The sequence below is a fragment of the Sinocyclocheilus rhinocerous genome, unplaced genomic scaffold (genome assembly GCF_001515625.1).
Source record: "Sinocyclocheilus rhinocerous isolate Xijiao unplaced genomic scaffold, SAMN03320098_v1.1 scaffold1154, whole genome shotgun sequence".
Lineage (NCBI taxonomy): Eukaryota > Metazoa > Chordata > Actinopteri > Cypriniformes > Cyprinidae > Sinocyclocheilus > Sinocyclocheilus rhinocerous.
This window is the reverse complement of record NW_015627356.1, coordinates 949,802-968,217: the sequence shown is the minus strand read 5'-3', so window position 1 is coordinate 968,217 and position 18,416 is coordinate 949,802. Positions and strand designations below refer to the sequence as shown.

At 36.1% G+C, this 18,416-nt stretch overlaps 1 protein-coding gene across 2 annotated transcripts in view; it reads left to right on the top strand.

The window, feature by feature from the left end:
- The window catches only part of trappc9 (trafficking protein particle complex subunit 9), a 235,501-nt gene that overhangs the window by 24,965 nt on the left and 192,120 nt on the right, over window positions 1–18,416 (top strand). For both annotated transcript variants that reach the window (XM_016537066.1, XM_016537059.1), the window contains 3 exons: window positions 2,201–2,344; window positions 13,409–13,535; window positions 17,341–17,486. In XM_016537066.1, coding sequence (XP_016392552.1) covers window positions 2,201–2,344; window positions 13,409–13,535; window positions 17,341–17,486 — 417 coding nt within the window. The remainder of the gene's footprint in view (window positions 1–2,200; window positions 2,345–13,408; window positions 13,536–17,340; window positions 17,487–18,416) is intronic.

The window sequence follows — 18,416 nt, the reverse complement described above, 5'->3', positions numbered from 1 at the left end:
AAAGAATAAATAATCATGTATAAATGTATTTATATTTTATATGTATTTTTGTAGTTTTATGAAACTGAAAACTTCTGCTGTTTGTGTGCATGAGTCATGTGTTGAAAGTGTTTTGGGACAGACTTGGGACATACTACAACATACATTTTACATATTGATACCACCAATCAGTTTGTTGCATACGGTTGCATTTGCCAAATTCTTTATTCACTTTAAATTCACACATTTGGAGAAAAAAAAAAAACATCATGAGAGCTTTGACCATGCACTCCATATTTCTACAACTAAAAAGTTAAAAGAGAGCAATCACATGCTTTTCTGTAGTTTTAAGGGCTTGTGTGTAATATTAACCCGAAAACCAGGGCAAATTCTGGCTATTTTATTTTATTACATTACATTATTCTGATGTGGGACACACTTATCCCTATCTCCTTTGCTATTTAGGATGGGGGTATGCAAAAAAGGATGTATCTGCAATTTTGTATGTACGGCAGCATAAAATTGCATGTTTATTTAAAGGGGTCATATGATGCAATTTCAAATTTTCCTTTCTCTTCCGATCACAAATGCAGACATGGTTTTATGTTTACACCGCGTGATGCAATGCAACGCGTAAAAAGACAGTATAAGTCATTATAATCAGTAATTATGTCCCCACTGGATGCAACAAATGCCTCATTTGTAATGGGTTTTATTGGAGTTGTCGCTCCGGTGTTGTGCCGAATTCTGTACCCCTGCCAGATTATGCACCCCCTCGTTGAAGTCGCTACCTGACTGCCTAATCCCAACACCACCCCTAATCCTAACCCCTCCCCCACATCTACTCCTTAACCTACCAATACTAGGGGATGCATAATCTGGCAGGGTGCAAATTTCGGCACTACACCGGTACACGGCATCACAGTATGGTAGGGGCGTAACATTTCCGTCATACGCTTGAGGTATTCAGCCAATCACAACGCACTGGATAGCTGGCCAATCAGCGTACACCTCGCTTTTCAGAACGATGAGCTTTGTAAAAATCGACGCGTTTCAGAAAGGCGGGGCATAGAGGAGAAACAATAATGTACAGTATGTGGAAAGTATACTACATATAATATAATATAATGTGTTTTTTTAACCTTAAACCACATAATCACATTGCATTACACCAAATACACAACATAATGTTCTTTTTAGCAACATCATATGACCCCTTTAAGCAAATTGCATCCATATGTAGAAATTTACACTTTAAATGCATGTTTAACTAAATATGTCTTAAACTTTTAGTGAACAAGGGGAAGTTAAGAATCATGATTTCTTCTTGTTTTAGCACATAGAATTATGGGATATAGTGTCTATATTTCACATTTTAACATTTGCTGTAGGTTATCCGTGAATCCCATGCATGTAAACTTTTGTAGTATTGTAGCGTTCAATTCCAAACAGTTTTTTGGAGACTTTTAATTCCTGTTTCTTGATTAAAAAGCATCAGACAGCAGAATTGTTGCAGGTTCTTTGGTTCCTTTTGGTTTGGTGTGCAGACAAACACTCTCTACTGTAAAGCTTAGTGTGGATTTGCATGATTTGAGAGTAAGGTGAGTGTGAAATAGACGGTCATGTGAGCGGCAGAACTGTGTGGAGTGATAAATCCTCACAATCATTCCAGAGCTGCTGCTACATTCCTCAGGAGCAGCACAGATCATCTTCACCTCACTCTCTCTCTCTTATGTGACAGCCGTGCGAGTCGCCTGATGGATGAGTTTTGTAACTCAGCTGTTGAATGATGAAATTTAGGACTGTAAATTTTATGATGCCTTTCTGACAGTTTGAGCAGAAAAAGATGCTGTATGTACAAACAAAACCTGATTGAGTCTGACCTTCTGTCACATTATATTTAATCAGTTAAAGGGGACGTAAAGAACAAGGTTTTGATGGACAATTGTTGTCAAGAAGTCTTAAAGGTACAGGAACAAAAACAACCTGGTGAAAATGGAAAACTAAGCAATTACTTTTTTTTTTTTTATATATAAGAAAAGTCGATTAACATTAACTTTCAAGAGGGTAAAAAAAGAAAAAAGAGTGAAGAATACACTGGGGGAAAAAAAAATCAGAATACAGTCTGAAGGTGGAAACACAAAAGGCTCATGTGAAGTAAATCCATCAAAAGTGTTGTTTTGTGTGTGTTTAAATTATTTCTCCTCCTCTCTGTTTGTAGGGACCCATCGTGGGTGGGCGGCAGTACAGTTACGGTTGCTTCATGAGCTGGTTTATGCGTCTCGTCGTATGGGGAACCCAGGACTGTCTGTCAGACATCTCTCTTTTCTACTACAGACCATGCTGGACTTCCTCTCAGACCAGGGTAAGACATGGAGCGCATGCACAAATGCCCTCAAATTTTACACATTTAGTTGACCTCCTTTTGACTTTTAGGGCTCTTTTGGCATTTTTTCAATCATTTTTGCCCCATTTATACGGTGGCCGAGAGAGCTCGTGAAAAAACAAGAGCAAATGAAAAAACACATGCAAACAGAAAAAAACACCAACAAATTAAGAAAACATCTTCATCAGTTTGACGACGACACATGTGCTGCAAATACTCACAACACAACCAAATACAAAAACGCGTTGCAAATACATACAACATGAGCAAATACAGAAATGCGCTGCAAATACTCACAACACGACCAAATACAGAAACGCACTGTAAATATACACAGACCTCAATGGAATGTTTAAGGGAAACGCAACAAGTGATGAACCTGGCTGGGACATGTTTATCAATGTCTGCTCTGAAAGGCGAGATTTTTGTTCATTTTAACATTCTGATCATACGATTCATTAGCTTTTTGATTATTATTAGCCTAAATAAGCTGACAAAATACATAATTAGTGTAACTGTGAAACGTTATGTAAGCTGGCTAGCTAATTTTCACAACTTCCCCTACGTTATAATTAACCGGAAAAAAAACAACAACAAAAAAGTTAAACCATGGTAACCACAAATTAATCAGGGTTTTGCTACACTAACCATAGTTTAACCATGGTATTTGTACAACTGTGGTTATACAAATGGTAATCAATATGCCAAAAAAAAAAAGGTTACTGCACTTTGACTATAATAAAACCATGGATAAATTTCGTAAGGGTTGTTGGGGTTCCCTTGAAACATTTCCATTGTGGTCTGTGCTACTTGCAATGCTTTTTTTTGTATTTGGTCGCGTTGTACGAAATATGCACAGATCAGGCAAAAGAAAACAGACAAGCTAGTAGATGCTGTCAGCTCATTTAGACACCCATCATGTACCCAGATAGATTAAGACAGACAGACGGTACTCATCTAAAAGATAACAGATGAAAAGAAAGAGACAGTGAGGATAAAATGTTCACTAGAGTGCGTTTATGTAGATTGATTCTGCTGCGGTGAGGACTTGTTATTGTATTTTCAGGCCTGTATTTTATGGAATTGTCATATTATACTTTCAGTCATAGTCTATTTTATTTTTTTAGAGGGTCATCTCTCTCTTTGCACAATGACTTATTTTCTTTATTTCTTTAGAAGCCTGTGTGTGAATTTTGAATGCAGGGTTGGGGAAGCAACTTTTAAAGTGCAGTTCACCAAGGTGTTCAATGTAAAGAAGTTAAATTACAGTCAAGTTACTATTTTGAAAAAAAATTGTTGCTTAATAGAGTCACTCACAAAACTTAAAACTACAGATCCGTAAGAGGGCAATATATGTTAAATTGTACCACACTCATAATATAATGAGATAAATTAAATATAAATGAATATAAATAATATAATTTTTTTTAATATTGTAATATAATCTGTTGTAATTCTATTAAGTCTAGTCAAGTCAGCTTTATTTGTATAGCGCTTTATACAATACAGATTGTGTCAAAGCAGCTTTACAGTGTTACACATGAAAATAGTGTGTCGATAATGTTGGAGGACAATAGTGAACAGTCAATTTTTCAGTTAAAGTCAGTTCATTGTTGATTTAGTGATGTCATCATCCAGTTCAGTTCTCTTCAAATGGTGTTTGTGCAATCAAGCTCTGTGTCCCCAACTAAGCAAGACAAAGGCGACAGTGGCAAGGAACCAAAACTCCATCGGTGACAGAAATGGCAAAAAAACCTTGGGAGAAACCAGGCTCAGTCGGGGGGCCAGTTCTTATATGGCCGGATGAAACCAGCATGGCATGGTTTAATTCCAGGCTGCAACACAAATCAAATTGTGCAGAGGATTCGTCTGGTTCCCATGGTCTTGTGCCGATGGCCATCTAGTTGTCCTGGTCTCCGCTGATGTTCAGGGCTGTAGAGGTCATCTCTAGGTGCAGATCCACCATCTGTTCTGGATACAGCCTGGATCCGTATGGCTACAGTGACCCCGGAATAAGAATGAAAGAGACTAATATTAGCGTAGATGCCATCCTTCTTACGATATAGCGAGTACATCGGGGGTTATGGGAAGTGTTCCCGGTTCCGGTTGACCTAATCAATGCAGCCTAACAATCCTTTAACGGATTTGAATTGTGACGGATTTGAATTATAGAAATGTAAGAGTGTGTTATGTATGTGCCAGGTTAAAGAGATGGGTCTTTAATCTAGATTTAAACTGACAGAGTGTGTCTGCCTCCCGAACAACGCTAGGCAGATTGTTCCAGAGGTTGGGCGCTAAATAGGAAAGTTGATTTTGATATTCTAGGTATTATCAAAAGGCCAGAGTTTTGAGATTGCAGCGGACGTAAAGGACTATAATGTGATATGAGCTCGCTCAAGTATTGAGGAGTTAAACCACTCAGGTCTTTATAAGTAATTAGCAAAATGTTAAAATTTATTCGTTGTTCAATAGGGAGCCAGTGCAGAGTTGACGGAACTGGGCTAATATGGTCGTACTTACTGGTTCTAACTCTAGCTGCTGCATTTTGGACCAGCTGGAGTTTGTTTTATAAGCGCGCAGAGCAACCGCCCAATAAAGCATTACAATAATAAACTTGAGGTCATAAATGCATGAATGAACGTTTCTGCATTTGTCATTGAGAGCATAGGTTGTAATTTCGATATATTTTTAAGATGGAAAAATAAAAATAAATCAAGCTAGACTGTTTAGAATTTGAAAACAGCTGAGCTGTTTGTGTTTTGGTTAGCAGTGTAACTATTTTTAGTTTTCATCTATCACTGGTTAAGTTAAGGATGTATGTGCTTGTGTGTTTGCATGTGGCTCTGTGTGGTGTGTTACCTGGATTTTCCTGAAAGCCGCTGTGTCTTTTAAAAGAGATTGATGTTGTTTTTTTGTTGTTCAGCCATGGTCCACTTCACAGCATCCTGTCCCCACAGAGGTGTGCTGTAATCCTGTCTACCTCACACACACACACACACACACACACACACACACACACACACTGTCGGGCCTGCAGCTCTTGGGTATTGAGCACTGTCAAGCTTATCATTTCCTACCAGACAGAACAAATCCAGAGTTCCCTCGGCTGAGCTCAGGGATTGGTCGAACGCTCCCTATGTTCTTATAAAACCCTTTTCTGCACTCCTCTCTCCCCTGAGAGCCAAACAAATCACTCTTATTTTGTCTAACGAGCAATGTGATCTGTTTTCGGGCGTTTAATGGAATTTCGGCCTTCATTGGAGTTTAAACAGGAGCACGAATGATTCAAATTGAAGTTGAAGTCACATGTTTGACAAACAAGCATATGATATCTTATATGTTGTAATCTGGCATTACAATGACTTGCATGCTTGAGAATAAATAAATAAAAGTTATGAGGATAATAAAAATTGGAGACTGATCACATGACTCTTCACTCCCATTGGTAGTTGCTCTGCATTTGCTTAAAGTTAAACTTTTCTCAGCCTATTCGAGTCGCCGGACATGTCCACATCCAATCGCTATAGCTTATATTACTGAAATCTGCCGTTTATTGTTGTAAATTAATGATTCCACGTCGTTTTATCGCTGCAAGTTCCGAGGCTTTAGGAATACCACTTACTCTGGTTTACAGCTCAAATTTTGTCCACACTTAATTGAGTCATTCTTGAGCTGAGTTGAAGTTTGATTCATTTTTATCAGATCAGTTTGTTCGGATAGTGTTTGTTTCAGTCAACCGGCTACAAAACTGACCCCTTTGAGTCATCACTCAAAACATTTGCCCATTTTGTTTCTTTTTTTCAATATTAGTTGAATGCTGCAGGTTACAATATTGCTTACTTTCAATTGATTTATATCATTTTGCTTCCTCAACTTAATTATTACAAAGAACTTCTTTAGAATAGCAATTGGTTCATAAATCGGACATCACTACTGCTCTGTCCACCTGAATTAAATCTGTGTGCCATCTGAGAGCTGAAGTGAGGAGTGACAGTTTCAGTCAGTCTCCTGTCGCGCCTCTTGATTTTATCGCTGAAAGCATCTGTGCAAAAGCATAAGAACAGACAGTAGAGTCAGATCGGTCCGCCCCGTTATACTCTACTGTATAATGACTAATGATTTCCTGTTAGCAGCAGTTGTTCGAAACGCCCTCAACACAAAGACACTTTACAGAACGGAGGCGTCTGATTTAAACGCATCTGCTTGACATTGATCAGTGTCAATCTGGACTCTTGACTGGATAACAGAGCAGGAAATTCGCAGAGTTTCTTTTAAGTTAGCACATGAGGGGTACCGTCTTTTTCAAGTTCTGTCAGAATGATGTTAGAAGAAAAGATGGGGATGTTTTATTCAAGGCAGAGCTTTGTAATGAACAAGTGCTCTGCCTACAGATAACAGGTGGATGCTTGTGTTATGAAGTATTTAATGCAGACAGAGAGAATGAGGTGGAGAAACATATTTACAGATGTGGCAGATTCATGCTTCTAGAATCTAGATGGAAGAGAAAACAATAGAGAAATGGAGAGATGAGGTTATAGATAACCCTAGAAAGAAAAGAAAAGTTTGAGTGTGTATTTTTTTCATGAATGAAATACCTGTTTTTTAATTTAATTTTATATTTTATTTTAACTGTTTGTGACTAAATAAGACTTTTCTGTGCTACTTCTGAAATGCACTTTCCGTGAATAAGGTACAAAATAAGATGGCAAGAGACCAAATTAAATATTATATTAGCTGTTATATCTTGCAGCTTGCAGACTAGCTAGTACGGAACTAATTGTTAGTTTTTAGATATTGATAAACTTTGCATAAATTAAAGAAAAATATTTGTTTGATAACTATATTCAGCAGCTTTGACCGATACACCATTACATTTTTGATCATTTAAATTGGGTAATAATTAAAAAGGTTTTTACTTAAGTGAAGTGCCATTGTTGGTTTTAATTGTTTGTTTATGTATTTATTTTTAAATGAACACTAATATTCAAAAGTTTGGGGTCAGTATGATTTAAAAAAATAATAAATTAACACTTAGTCAGCAAGAATGCATTAAATTGATCAGAAATGACACTGTAACATTTTATAATACTACAAAAAAATATATTTCAAATAAATGCTGTTCTTTGAAACTTTCTATTCATCAAAGAATCCTGAAAAAAATGTATCACAGTTTTCACAAAAATATGAAGCAGCACAACTGTTTTCAACATCGTTAATAAAAAGAAATGTTTGTTGAGCAGCAAATCAGCATATTAGAATGATTTCTGAAGGATCATGTGACACTGAAGACTGGAGTAATGATGCTGAAAATTCAGCTTTGCATCACAGGAATAAAATATATTTTTAATATTACTATTAAATAGTATATACTATAATATTACTGTTTTACTGTGAATTTGATCAAATAGACACAGCCTTGTTGAACAAAAGAGACTAATTTCAAAAATAAAAAAAAAAATCATATTGACCGCAAACTTTTGAACGATGGTGTATCTAATAGCTATGACTACAAACATATTTGATTTTTGCTTCTAATTCTTTAAAAAGTGTATTTTTTTTCTGAAAGTCTGTTGACTTTTCTGCTGATGTAACAAAGTGAGTGTGGGGGACAAGAAAAATCTCAAAGCCTGTCATCACTAATATCCAATCAAATTTCAGTGGATAAAAACAAGCTGTTCTACATTATTCCCCTCTTGAATATTTGTTTTCAGTCAGAAGTATGTGCCGTTACTCAAGTTAAATGTGTTGCGAATGCAGTTTCATGTTGTTTTTAAGAACAAACTGTCCCTTACCTCACTGTACAACATTTTTTTCACCAAGTTTAGAAGTAGCAGAACAGACTGAGAGAAACGGTGAGGAAAAGAAAGTGATGTTGTCGGCTAATTAGTATTTTGTGAAGTTTCATTTGCCAGAGCTCACATGTCAGCAGGGGTTGTGTTGTCTGCATGGAGCAGTGTGAAATAAGCTATTTGAGGTATGTGATCGGCTGCTATTTTTGACGACGTTTGTGAAGACAAATCAAGAATGCCAAATAAAGAGCTTCATTTAGAGAGCTGGCGAACGCACTTGAGAAAGTCTCACCGGATGAAAGGTGTAAATTGCAACACAGAAATTCATTTTCATCTCCGCTGTGATGTCTGTGGTGTTAATTTAGTTTTATTTAGAAGTTAGTAGCACATTTTGTGAATGGATGTGTCTAAATGAGCTGGCGAGGCTTTACCTGCAGGAAACTCTGTGTGTATATGAATTCATTATTTAATATATTTTTATTGTGTAAAATATATTGTTTAATACAAAATACAAAAAAAAAAGTTTTTTTTTTTTTTAAAAGTAAGAATATGCAATATATATTAAATATGAGATTTTTCTGAGAAAATAGGGGGAAATATGCTTAGTTGTCTCTATTATTAAAATTAATGTCACAATGCCAGTAAAGCAATAGTCCAAAGAGTAGCAATTATTTTCTTTGTGTAAAATGTAATTTCTTATTTTTTCTTTTGTTTTGGAGCAAATTGTGACCTTATTACATAACAAAAAAAAACAAAAAAATGATTATTAATAATAATAATAATAATAATTATAATATAGAAAATATATAAAATAGATATAGAAATTTATAGATATAAAATGTTTAAAAATTAAATTTTGTGGTCTAATGTTATCCAGACATGTTTTGTGACATTAACTCATGCAGTCATGTAAATGGACTTAAAGTTTGTGCGTTTGTGTGAATCGAAGTGTGTTCAGACCCTTTGGACTAAATGAAAACCGTGGCCCCTCTGGTCTCTGTGGCTCTGAGCTAATCTCACTCTCATACAGCTTTAAACAAACACACTCACAACCTTTACAATCCCTACTAACAAACATACTCAAGCTACACACTCATGGCCAACATTATAAACACACACACACACGCCCGCGCCTCACTAAACAACCTCTTTCTCACTTTCAGGCCCTTGCTAAAAACACCCTTATCCCTGAAATATTAAGCACGGCTTTGGGGAGACTGGGAGAGAGAGAGACATTTGTGAGAGAAACACGGACAAGCAATTTGAAATAGATTTTAGGGACGATGTTCCTGGTGAACGCGTTCAGAATATTTAGTGTTCTTTGCTAAGCCAGGCACAACTATTAGGATTGCTAACAACTGCATAGCAATGTACTAAAACCATTTATAAGATGTTAGCAATTTCCAGCAACCACCCCAAACACACTAGCAACTGAATAGCAATGCACTAAAGAAAGTCATGAAAACATTATCATGGAGTTTTTCTTTTGCTATTTGAACAAATGGGAATGCAAAAAAAAAATATATATATATTTGTGGTAGTCTCCCATTCACCACTATAGATGTACCCATCTATGATGACTTCCGCTGCTGAGAAACCCGGAAATGTGAAAAGGGTCTATTAAAAAAATAAGACCGTTTGGTAATCCATATTCTTCAAAATATCGTTTTTTTTTTTGTTCAGCACAAGAAAGAAATGAATACAGTTTTGGGACAATGTGAGTGAGCAAATAATGACAGAAATGTAATTTTGGGGTGAAATATTCCTTTAATGACAAGCGGCAGCATGTTTAGTACTGTCGCTTTAAGAGCTGCATGCATCCTTTTCGTGACCCACGTGTTGTCTCTACAGAGGCCGTGCAAAGTCAGTAATTATACCCTGATCAGACGGCATGCAATTATGTTTAGTTTGAACATGTTCTGACTGAAAACGTTATGAAACAAGACATAAACCCTCATCCGAACATCTCATAAATTGTATAGCAAGTCACTTTTCCTTCACTGGCCCTTTCCTTCACATTCCTGAATGTTGATTGTTTCCATAGCAACCACCCCTCCCTCTTACAGCCAAAGATGCAGACGCCGTTCTGCGGACCCTTGTGATGGACCATAGTAACGTCCAATCTATTCCTCCTCACTGAACTGCTGTAAACAGCAATTTTCTGAGTCAGTTGTCAGTTTGCCATCTCCTCTCAGCTTTGGTGGCTCACAAATTGCGATGCTTTTTTTTGCATTTCTTCCTCTCTGATTGAGAAGTGTGACGCATTTGTCAGCATGTTGTGTGTTTGTTGGGATTAGTTACTCATCCGCAGTCGGTAAATTCACTGCAGTGGACTTCAGCGCCCTGCTTAAACATTATACATAATTTATGTGACAGTCATCTCTGCTTATATCCCGTCAGCAGTCCTTGCATCAACCTGAGCACTCGAGTTCATCTCTTCCGACAGCTGCAGGCTTTTTACTCCCTCAGTCATGTTTTGAGTTTTTGTTGAGTCTCTGACATTTCGCATTACACACTTTCTCTTTCTTTTTTTCTGTCCTGACCCATCAGAAACGCTTTAGTTAAAATGCTCTAGAAGGAAGAAATTGTTGATGTTTCAGAATGCAAAACCAGGGAGGTCTGAAGTTTTTTTTTTTTATTATTAATTTTGAGAAAATTTTTTGTACAATGTTTTTTTTTTTGTAATTTATTTTTATTTATGTCCATTTAATATATTATATATTATATCCATATAATATTTCTTTATTTCCATACAATATATGTAGTATATATTTTCTTATATAAAATATATAGGATGATATTTATAAATATATTTATAATTATGCATCAGCCATTGAAAAACCCATCAATACCCTTTTTACTTGTAAATATATTATGGAAGTAAAACAGGTTGTGGTGATGCTGTTATTTCCTTATTTAAATTAATTAATTAAATAATAAAATAAGAAATCAGGAAGGGGGCCAACACTTTTTCACACCACTGTAAATATATTTATAATTATGCATATCAGCCATTGAAAACCCCGTTCATCACTTGTAAATATATTATGGAGGTAAAATGGGTTGTGAGTGCAATTTTATGGCATTAAATGTCATTTATAATAGTCATAATGCACTGGATGGTGTTTAGCTGTAGATTAGCTGTTTTGACAGCTTTTTGTCCAGGTGTTCACCTGAATTTGAATGAATTTCGATTAGGTGTATATTTAAAAAGAGTGTCTGCATCAGTGACACAAAGATTTGTTCTTTGAGATTTAGTTTCATTTGTTCAAGAGCTGGCAAAAGTCCATGTGAGGTATTTCCTGCTAAATGAATAATTTCACACAAAAAATGGCATTTGATTACCAATGATGTTGTACGAGAAAATCTCAATGAGCGATTAACATTTTTTTTCACCCTGTTAATTGGGGTCACATGCAAAGCCATATCAGAACCTGTGAATACCTTATGTGTTGGGTTCCTTTTGTTGTAATGTTTTTGATGAATGCTGAGAACTGTGGAAGGAAGTGCTATGAAAATGATATGATAACTGAAAGCACACTTTAAAATAATTTTAAAAAATGTGTAGAAATGTGATTCATGCCTACTGTTTTCTATCTTTTTTTTATTTTCACAAAAAATAAGCAAAATAATTACAGAGCTAAATGGCTTTAACTGATAATTTCCTCCTTTTGATGGATTTAAATGAGGAAAATTGTTTATTTAGACTACTGTGGTTTGAGATTTTCTATGTAGCCAGACCCCCTCATCATTTAATAAGAGAAACATATTCACCTCCCCACTTTCTCTCAATCGCTCAGACACTTTAGTGTCCATTAGTAAGAATATGAATCACTTTGGCTCTGACTGGTCTGACGGCTTTTTAATCTAGTTTTCTTCTCATTTGTCTTTTCAAGATCATCTTTTCAACCAAGAAGCACTGATAGAAACCTTCGCTTTCTGCATTGGCCACTTTTGAAACAGCAGAAATTGTTAAAAATGTAAACCGACAGTCATGACAATATTGCATCTAAAAAAGGCTGAATTTTCTTTTATTTTAGAAATTATTTGAGACTTTCCAAGTATGCAAAATAGAGAAAATGAGATCATGATAGAGACACAATGAATTGAAAGCAGAAGTTAGTTTCTGTCTTTTTATGATTTGGCTGCTAGGTTTCTGTAAATAGATACAGTCAGTTTTGGTCAGTGTTTGGTTTTGTTTTTTCCCTGTTGTTATTTGAGATTAGTGTTATATAACCCAATTGTAGGCAGAGATCCTGTCCAACGGAGATCCAAAGATGCACACGGGTGTCTTTCAGTGCTGTCAAACGAACAAAACACACAGAGAGAACATCTATTAAATAGTTTTTTTTAGATCTGAACTGTGTGGTTCGACAGTATGTAAGTGCAAAAAGTCTCTGTTGCAGTAGGCAATTTAAAGTGTAAAAACTGCATTTAGACTATGTTACATGATTTTCTTGCATTTAAAGGCAATAATATCATTAGCTGCATCACAGTCATTCTTTAGATGAACTGACCACCTCTAACCTCATTCGATGTCCTAAAATCACAGAGAATTAGAATTAATTTTTTTGTAGTCTGGTCTCAGAGCCAGACGGGTTTTTTCATCTATTATTCCCTCAACTTGACAATGAGTTGTGAAGGATGTCTATTACATCTCTTCTCATCCTCCCCTTCTTGCCATCTCAGACGGCACTTCACCGTGGGCCAGCTGCACCCCTGTGTGAGGAATGAGAAAAATCGACGGGACTGATCTTTCCTGGGGTCATGTTAAATAATTTGTGGCAGCTATAAGTTAGTCAGACCTTCCTGCCTGCCACAGGGGCCGCAAGTGGGCCAGCTGCACCCCTGTGTGAGGAATGAGAAAAATCGACGGGACTGATCTTTCCTGGGGTCATGTTAAATAATTTGTGGCAGCTATAAGTTAGTCAGATCTTCCTGAAAATGTTACATTTTGTATTCTTTTGTACATTTTGTATAACCCTATTCTTATTATTTATAAAGCTTTATAAATAATATAAATAATAGTAATGATTACATTTCAAATGTGTTACCATTTTATTTTTAATGTAATTTAAAAAAAATCTTATATATTTTTTAATATTTTATTTAGAAAAATAAAAATAATATATAATTTATTTATATATGATATTATTTATTTGTATTTATTTTTTATTTATTTATTTTTTTTACTTGCATTATGCATTTTATTGCAACACAACCTGAAAATGCATGTTCTCTTCTCTCTCCACAGAGAAAAAAGAAGTGACCCAGAGTTTGGAGAACTATACGTCAAAGTGCCCGGGTGGAATGGAGGTGATCAGCCTCCCTGATGGACTCAAACTTCCTCCTGTTCCTTTCACCAAACTGCCCATCGTCAGGTGAGAGGGCCTTTTGTTGTTTTCCCCTTACATCCCTGTTCCAATACAGTCATAATTTAATTTTGTATGACCATATTCTACTCCTACTCTGATCTTTACTATTAAACAGGCTGATTTTTGTTTCTGTCCCTTTAAAGATTCCATAGTCTAATATGTCCATTTTCCTTGAAAACAAAATATTTTATTGTTTATTTGAACACGTTTATCTCAATGCCCATTCACGGGGTTTTGATGGTGTATTTCCACAACTCAGTGTGTGAAAAATGACTCATTTGAACTCTGACTGTGGTTTAAAACATTTTTGAAGTTTGTTGGGCTGTGAGCCGCAAGAAAGCTGTATGAAAATTAAATATGCAGCTTTCATTTGTTTTATTCTCCCCAAATTAAGCATTTTAATGGAAAGCACATAACTTCTCATATCCTTTCATCTGTCCCAAGGAAGCTGCTGATGTTCTTTGTGTGTAGGAAAGAAAGGCCTATAAATGTGTTTAACAGATGTATTTCATAATCCCACCAGCTAAAGCTGAACATGTTCGCTTGATTGAAGTCTCCATTCCTCTAAGCGCTCCTCTCTGAAGAGCTTGTTTTTTTATTTTTTGAGTTGTTCAAATTCCTTAATTTATTCTTAAAGGGATATTTAATTATAAAACTTCAGACAAGCTGTGTTTCTCCTGATATTTATCTCCCTCTTCACATGTCGTTAACATGCAATATCTTGCTCGCTGCCTGCTGCCAGAATTTACACGGAGGGCGAATTCTAGACATATCTTAAAAAAGTTCCAGAATGAAATCTTGCCGTCTCACAAGAGAGATTGTTGTTTTATAGGAAAGCGTAAATGTCAGTATTAAACTGCTGTTTGCTGGTCAGAGATGTTGTTGCTCTTTCAACAGTGTTATGAGACATTTCAGCTCTAAAGCGGAGTTGTTCGTTGTTCGGAATCAAGTGAAAGTTCAGAGTTTTTTTTTTTTTTGACTCCTCGTGTCCTTTTCGATGAATATCTGGGAACAGGAAGGGTAGAAACAGAACTGAAGAGTGTTGAAAGCTGGTCAACGCTCGAGAGCTTGATTTAGAAACTCAGATAGAACACAGACTTGCCAGTATATATTTTTTTAAGAAAGCACAGTCTTGGTTTTTAATATTCTCTGTTTCTTACTTGTATATAGCTTCTATTATTTATCGTGGTTGCTGTTTGGGGTGGTTGCTAGGTGGTTGTTAGGATGTTGTGGGTGATTGCTAGCGTTTGGGGTGGTTTCTATGGTGTTGTGAGTGGTTACTAGGGTTTTTAGTCTAGTCAAGTCACCTTTCTTTGTATAGCGCTTTATACATTACAGATTGTGGCAAAGCAGCTTTACAGTGTCAAACAAGAAAATAGGCTAGTGTGTGTCCATAATGCAGGAGGACAATAGTAAACAGTCAATTTTTCAGTTAAAGTCAGTTCATTGGTTGGTTGTTAGAGTAGTTGCTAGGGTGTTTGTGGTAGTTAGGGTGGTTGCTAGGGGTTTGGGTAGTTGTTAGCATTTGGGGTGGTTTTTGTTGTTAGAGTGGTTGCATTGGGTGGTTGCTAGGGTGTTGTGGATGGTTTTGTTAGGGAGTTTGGGGTGGTTGCTTAGGTGTCTAGGATGTTGTGTGTGGTTGCTAGCATTTGGGGTTGTTGCTAGGGTGTTTGCTAGGGTTTTATGGATGGTTGATAGGGTGTTTGGGGTGGTTACTAAGGTTTTTAGGTTGGTTGTTAGTGTGTTTTGGGTAATTGTTAGAGTAGTTGATAGGGTTTGGGGTACTTGCTAGCATTTGGGGTGTTTGCTATAGGGTGTTTACTAGGGTTTGGAGTAGTTGCTAGAATTTGGGGTGGTTGCTAGGGTGTGTTTGGGTAGTTGTTAAGGTGGTTGCTAGGGTTTGGGGTAGTTGCTAGCATTTGGGGTGGTTTTTAGGGTGTTTTGGGTAGGGCTGGACAATAATTCAATATCAATATGTATCGCGATATAATTTTTTTCAATAACGGTGATATGATTTTTAAACACATTTCCGATATTTCGATATACATTACCAGTGTTTCCCATACATTGATTTATTTGTGGCGTTTGACTTTGTTGAATAAACAGCATTTATAATGTTACAAAAGATTCCTATTTCAGATAAATAGTGTTCATATCGATATCGGAATTATATCGTATCGACCGAAATTAAGAAATATATCGTGATATCAATTTAGGCCATATCGTCCAGCCCTAGTTTTGGGTGGTTGCTTGGGTGTTTAGGGTGTTTTTGTTTTCTAGGGATTGGGGTGGTTGATTAGGTGTTTAGGATGTTGTGGGTGGTTGCTAGCATTTGGGGTGGTTGCTAGTGTTTTTGGGCTATTTTTTAGGGTTTGGGGTGGTTGCTAGGGTTTTGTGGATGGTTATTTGGGTGTTTGGGGTGGTAGCTTACTGGTTTTAGTCAACATAGACCATTTTTTTATTCTGATCTGTAGATATGGCTTAAGTATTAGTCTGTGGAGTGTGGAATTTCTTTTTAGCCTATTTTATGATCCACCAGGTGAAAGCTGTAAGTCTGATCACATAGTGGAGTACCAGCACACCTTTCACTTGATTTTAGGAATCATTCATGTCCAATAGCACAAGCGCTGTGAGAGAAGAGTTATGTGCCGAAGTTTAATACTCTGGGTTTGCACAGTAGGTCAACTTTCCAATATTAATGAACATTCTGTCATCTTGTCCTTCCAAAATATTTTCTTTTTAGTTCTGCAGAAGAAAGTCAGAAAGGTTTGAAATGGCATAATGGTGTAAATCATGACAGAATTTTCATTTTTGGTTGAACTGTCTATTTAATTGTGGGTGATAGTAATACTTGCTTAGCAAATGACTATTTGCATTGACCACATGAGTGCTATCGCTTAATATATCAGAGCTTTTTTTTATTTATTTGTTTGTTTTTATTTTATTTTATTGTTTGCTGTGAGCCTGTGATAACTTTAATAGATAACGTCCCCATTGTTAGTTTTTCAGATGTGGGATGTGGTTGTTAGGGTGTTTTGGGCTGTTGTTTAGGAGCAGCTTAAGGCTCAAGTTGTGCGCTCAAACAAAATGTGATTCTTTTCTTTTATTAACCCTCTTAACAGTCATATATTGTGAAATGCTTATTAAAAATGTACCATTGAGAATTATTGCAATTGTTGTGAAATCTAATTTTACATCCAAATGGTTGTTACTACACTGAATGGACACTAGCTATAAACCGTAGCTGTAAAATAAATTCTGGAATCATTGTAAATGCTGAGTGTGCAACTTGCATCAACTTATTTTTTCAAACAGCAGTTGAGTAATTCATCAATTCATCATGTTGCTTCATAAGTTTTAGACTACCGTTAAAAAGTTTGTGGTCAGTAAGATAATACTTTTATTCAGCAAGGCTGCATTAAATTGGTAAAAAAAAAAGTGACAGTTTTTGTTTCAAATAAATGCTGTTCTTTTGAACTTTATATTTGTCAAAGAATCCTGAAAGGAGTGTTTCATGGTTTTCACAAAATTATAAAGCATTGCAACTCAGCAAATCAGCATATTAGAATGATTTCTGAAGGATCATGTGACACTGAAGACTGCGTCCCAGGAATAAATTACATTTTTAAATCTATTCAAAAATAAAACAGTTATTTAAATTGTAGTAATATTTCACAATATTACCGTTTTTACTGTATTTATGATCAAATAATTTCAGGCTTGGTGAGCAGAAGAGACTTCTTCCAGGTCCTTTCTGCTTACTCAATATGTGAAACATCCTAACTCTCTCTGTTTTTTGATTGATTTTTAGATCCGTTTCTCTGCTGACCCTGCCAGTGAGTCTGCGTCCTCATAAGGTGAAAAGTCTTCTGGGACAGGGCATGTCCAGTGCCAGCCCATTCATCTACTCTCCAATCACGATGCACAGCAGAGGAGACGAGCGCTCGAAGAAGATCGGTGAGTAGTTTTTCTTCTCAGATCTCTCTTAAACTTCCTCTGTGTGAGTTATTGTTTTCTCTGAAACTTTAATTACGGTATATAAGCATGATCTTTGAGTTTTAACCTCACACACTGTTTATGCGGGGTGGTATTGCTTCTTTCGTAGCGATCTTAATTACTTTTTAAAAGATTCTAAACTAAACACACACACACCATTGTGCTTCCACGTGGTCCGTTCGATTCATGTTTATGACAGGCGCTGTCATTAAGTTGTCTCTTTCCCTGTTGGCAGTCGGAGGCGGCTGGAAGGAGTTTAAGTGTTTTCTGGATCTCTTAAGCAGCATCACACGGCACAGGCTCTATTATGTATAGACCTATTAAGGCTAATAGCAGAACACTTTGCCACATTAAAAATACTATGGTAGTGTAGTTCACTTACTGTTTAAAAACTCAAACCATGGTGATTAGCTGGTACAGTGACGGTATTGCATGCTAAACTATGGTGCTTTGATACAGTACACACCATATTTATATACCATGGTATTTCTATAAAAATGCTACTCAAAAAATTGAATGAATATACCATGGTATATAAATATCATAATCAAACTGTGACGATATACATCAAAGTATCATGGTACAGTGGTGGTAATACAGTGATGCTTATTATTTTAATTTGATTATATTCATATACCATTGGATTTAGATGCAGTACCATGGTACTGTGATAGTATTCCATGGTAATACCATGATTGGCCCCACTTTATATTAAGTGGCCTTAACTACTATGTACTTACATCAAAAATTAAGTACAATGTACTTATTGTGTTCATATTGTATTGCAAAACACTTTTGCTGCTATTAAGGTGGGATACGGGTAAGGTTAGGGACTGGTTTATTGGTATGGGTAGGTTTAAGGGTGGGTTAAGGTGTAAGGAATGGGTCAAC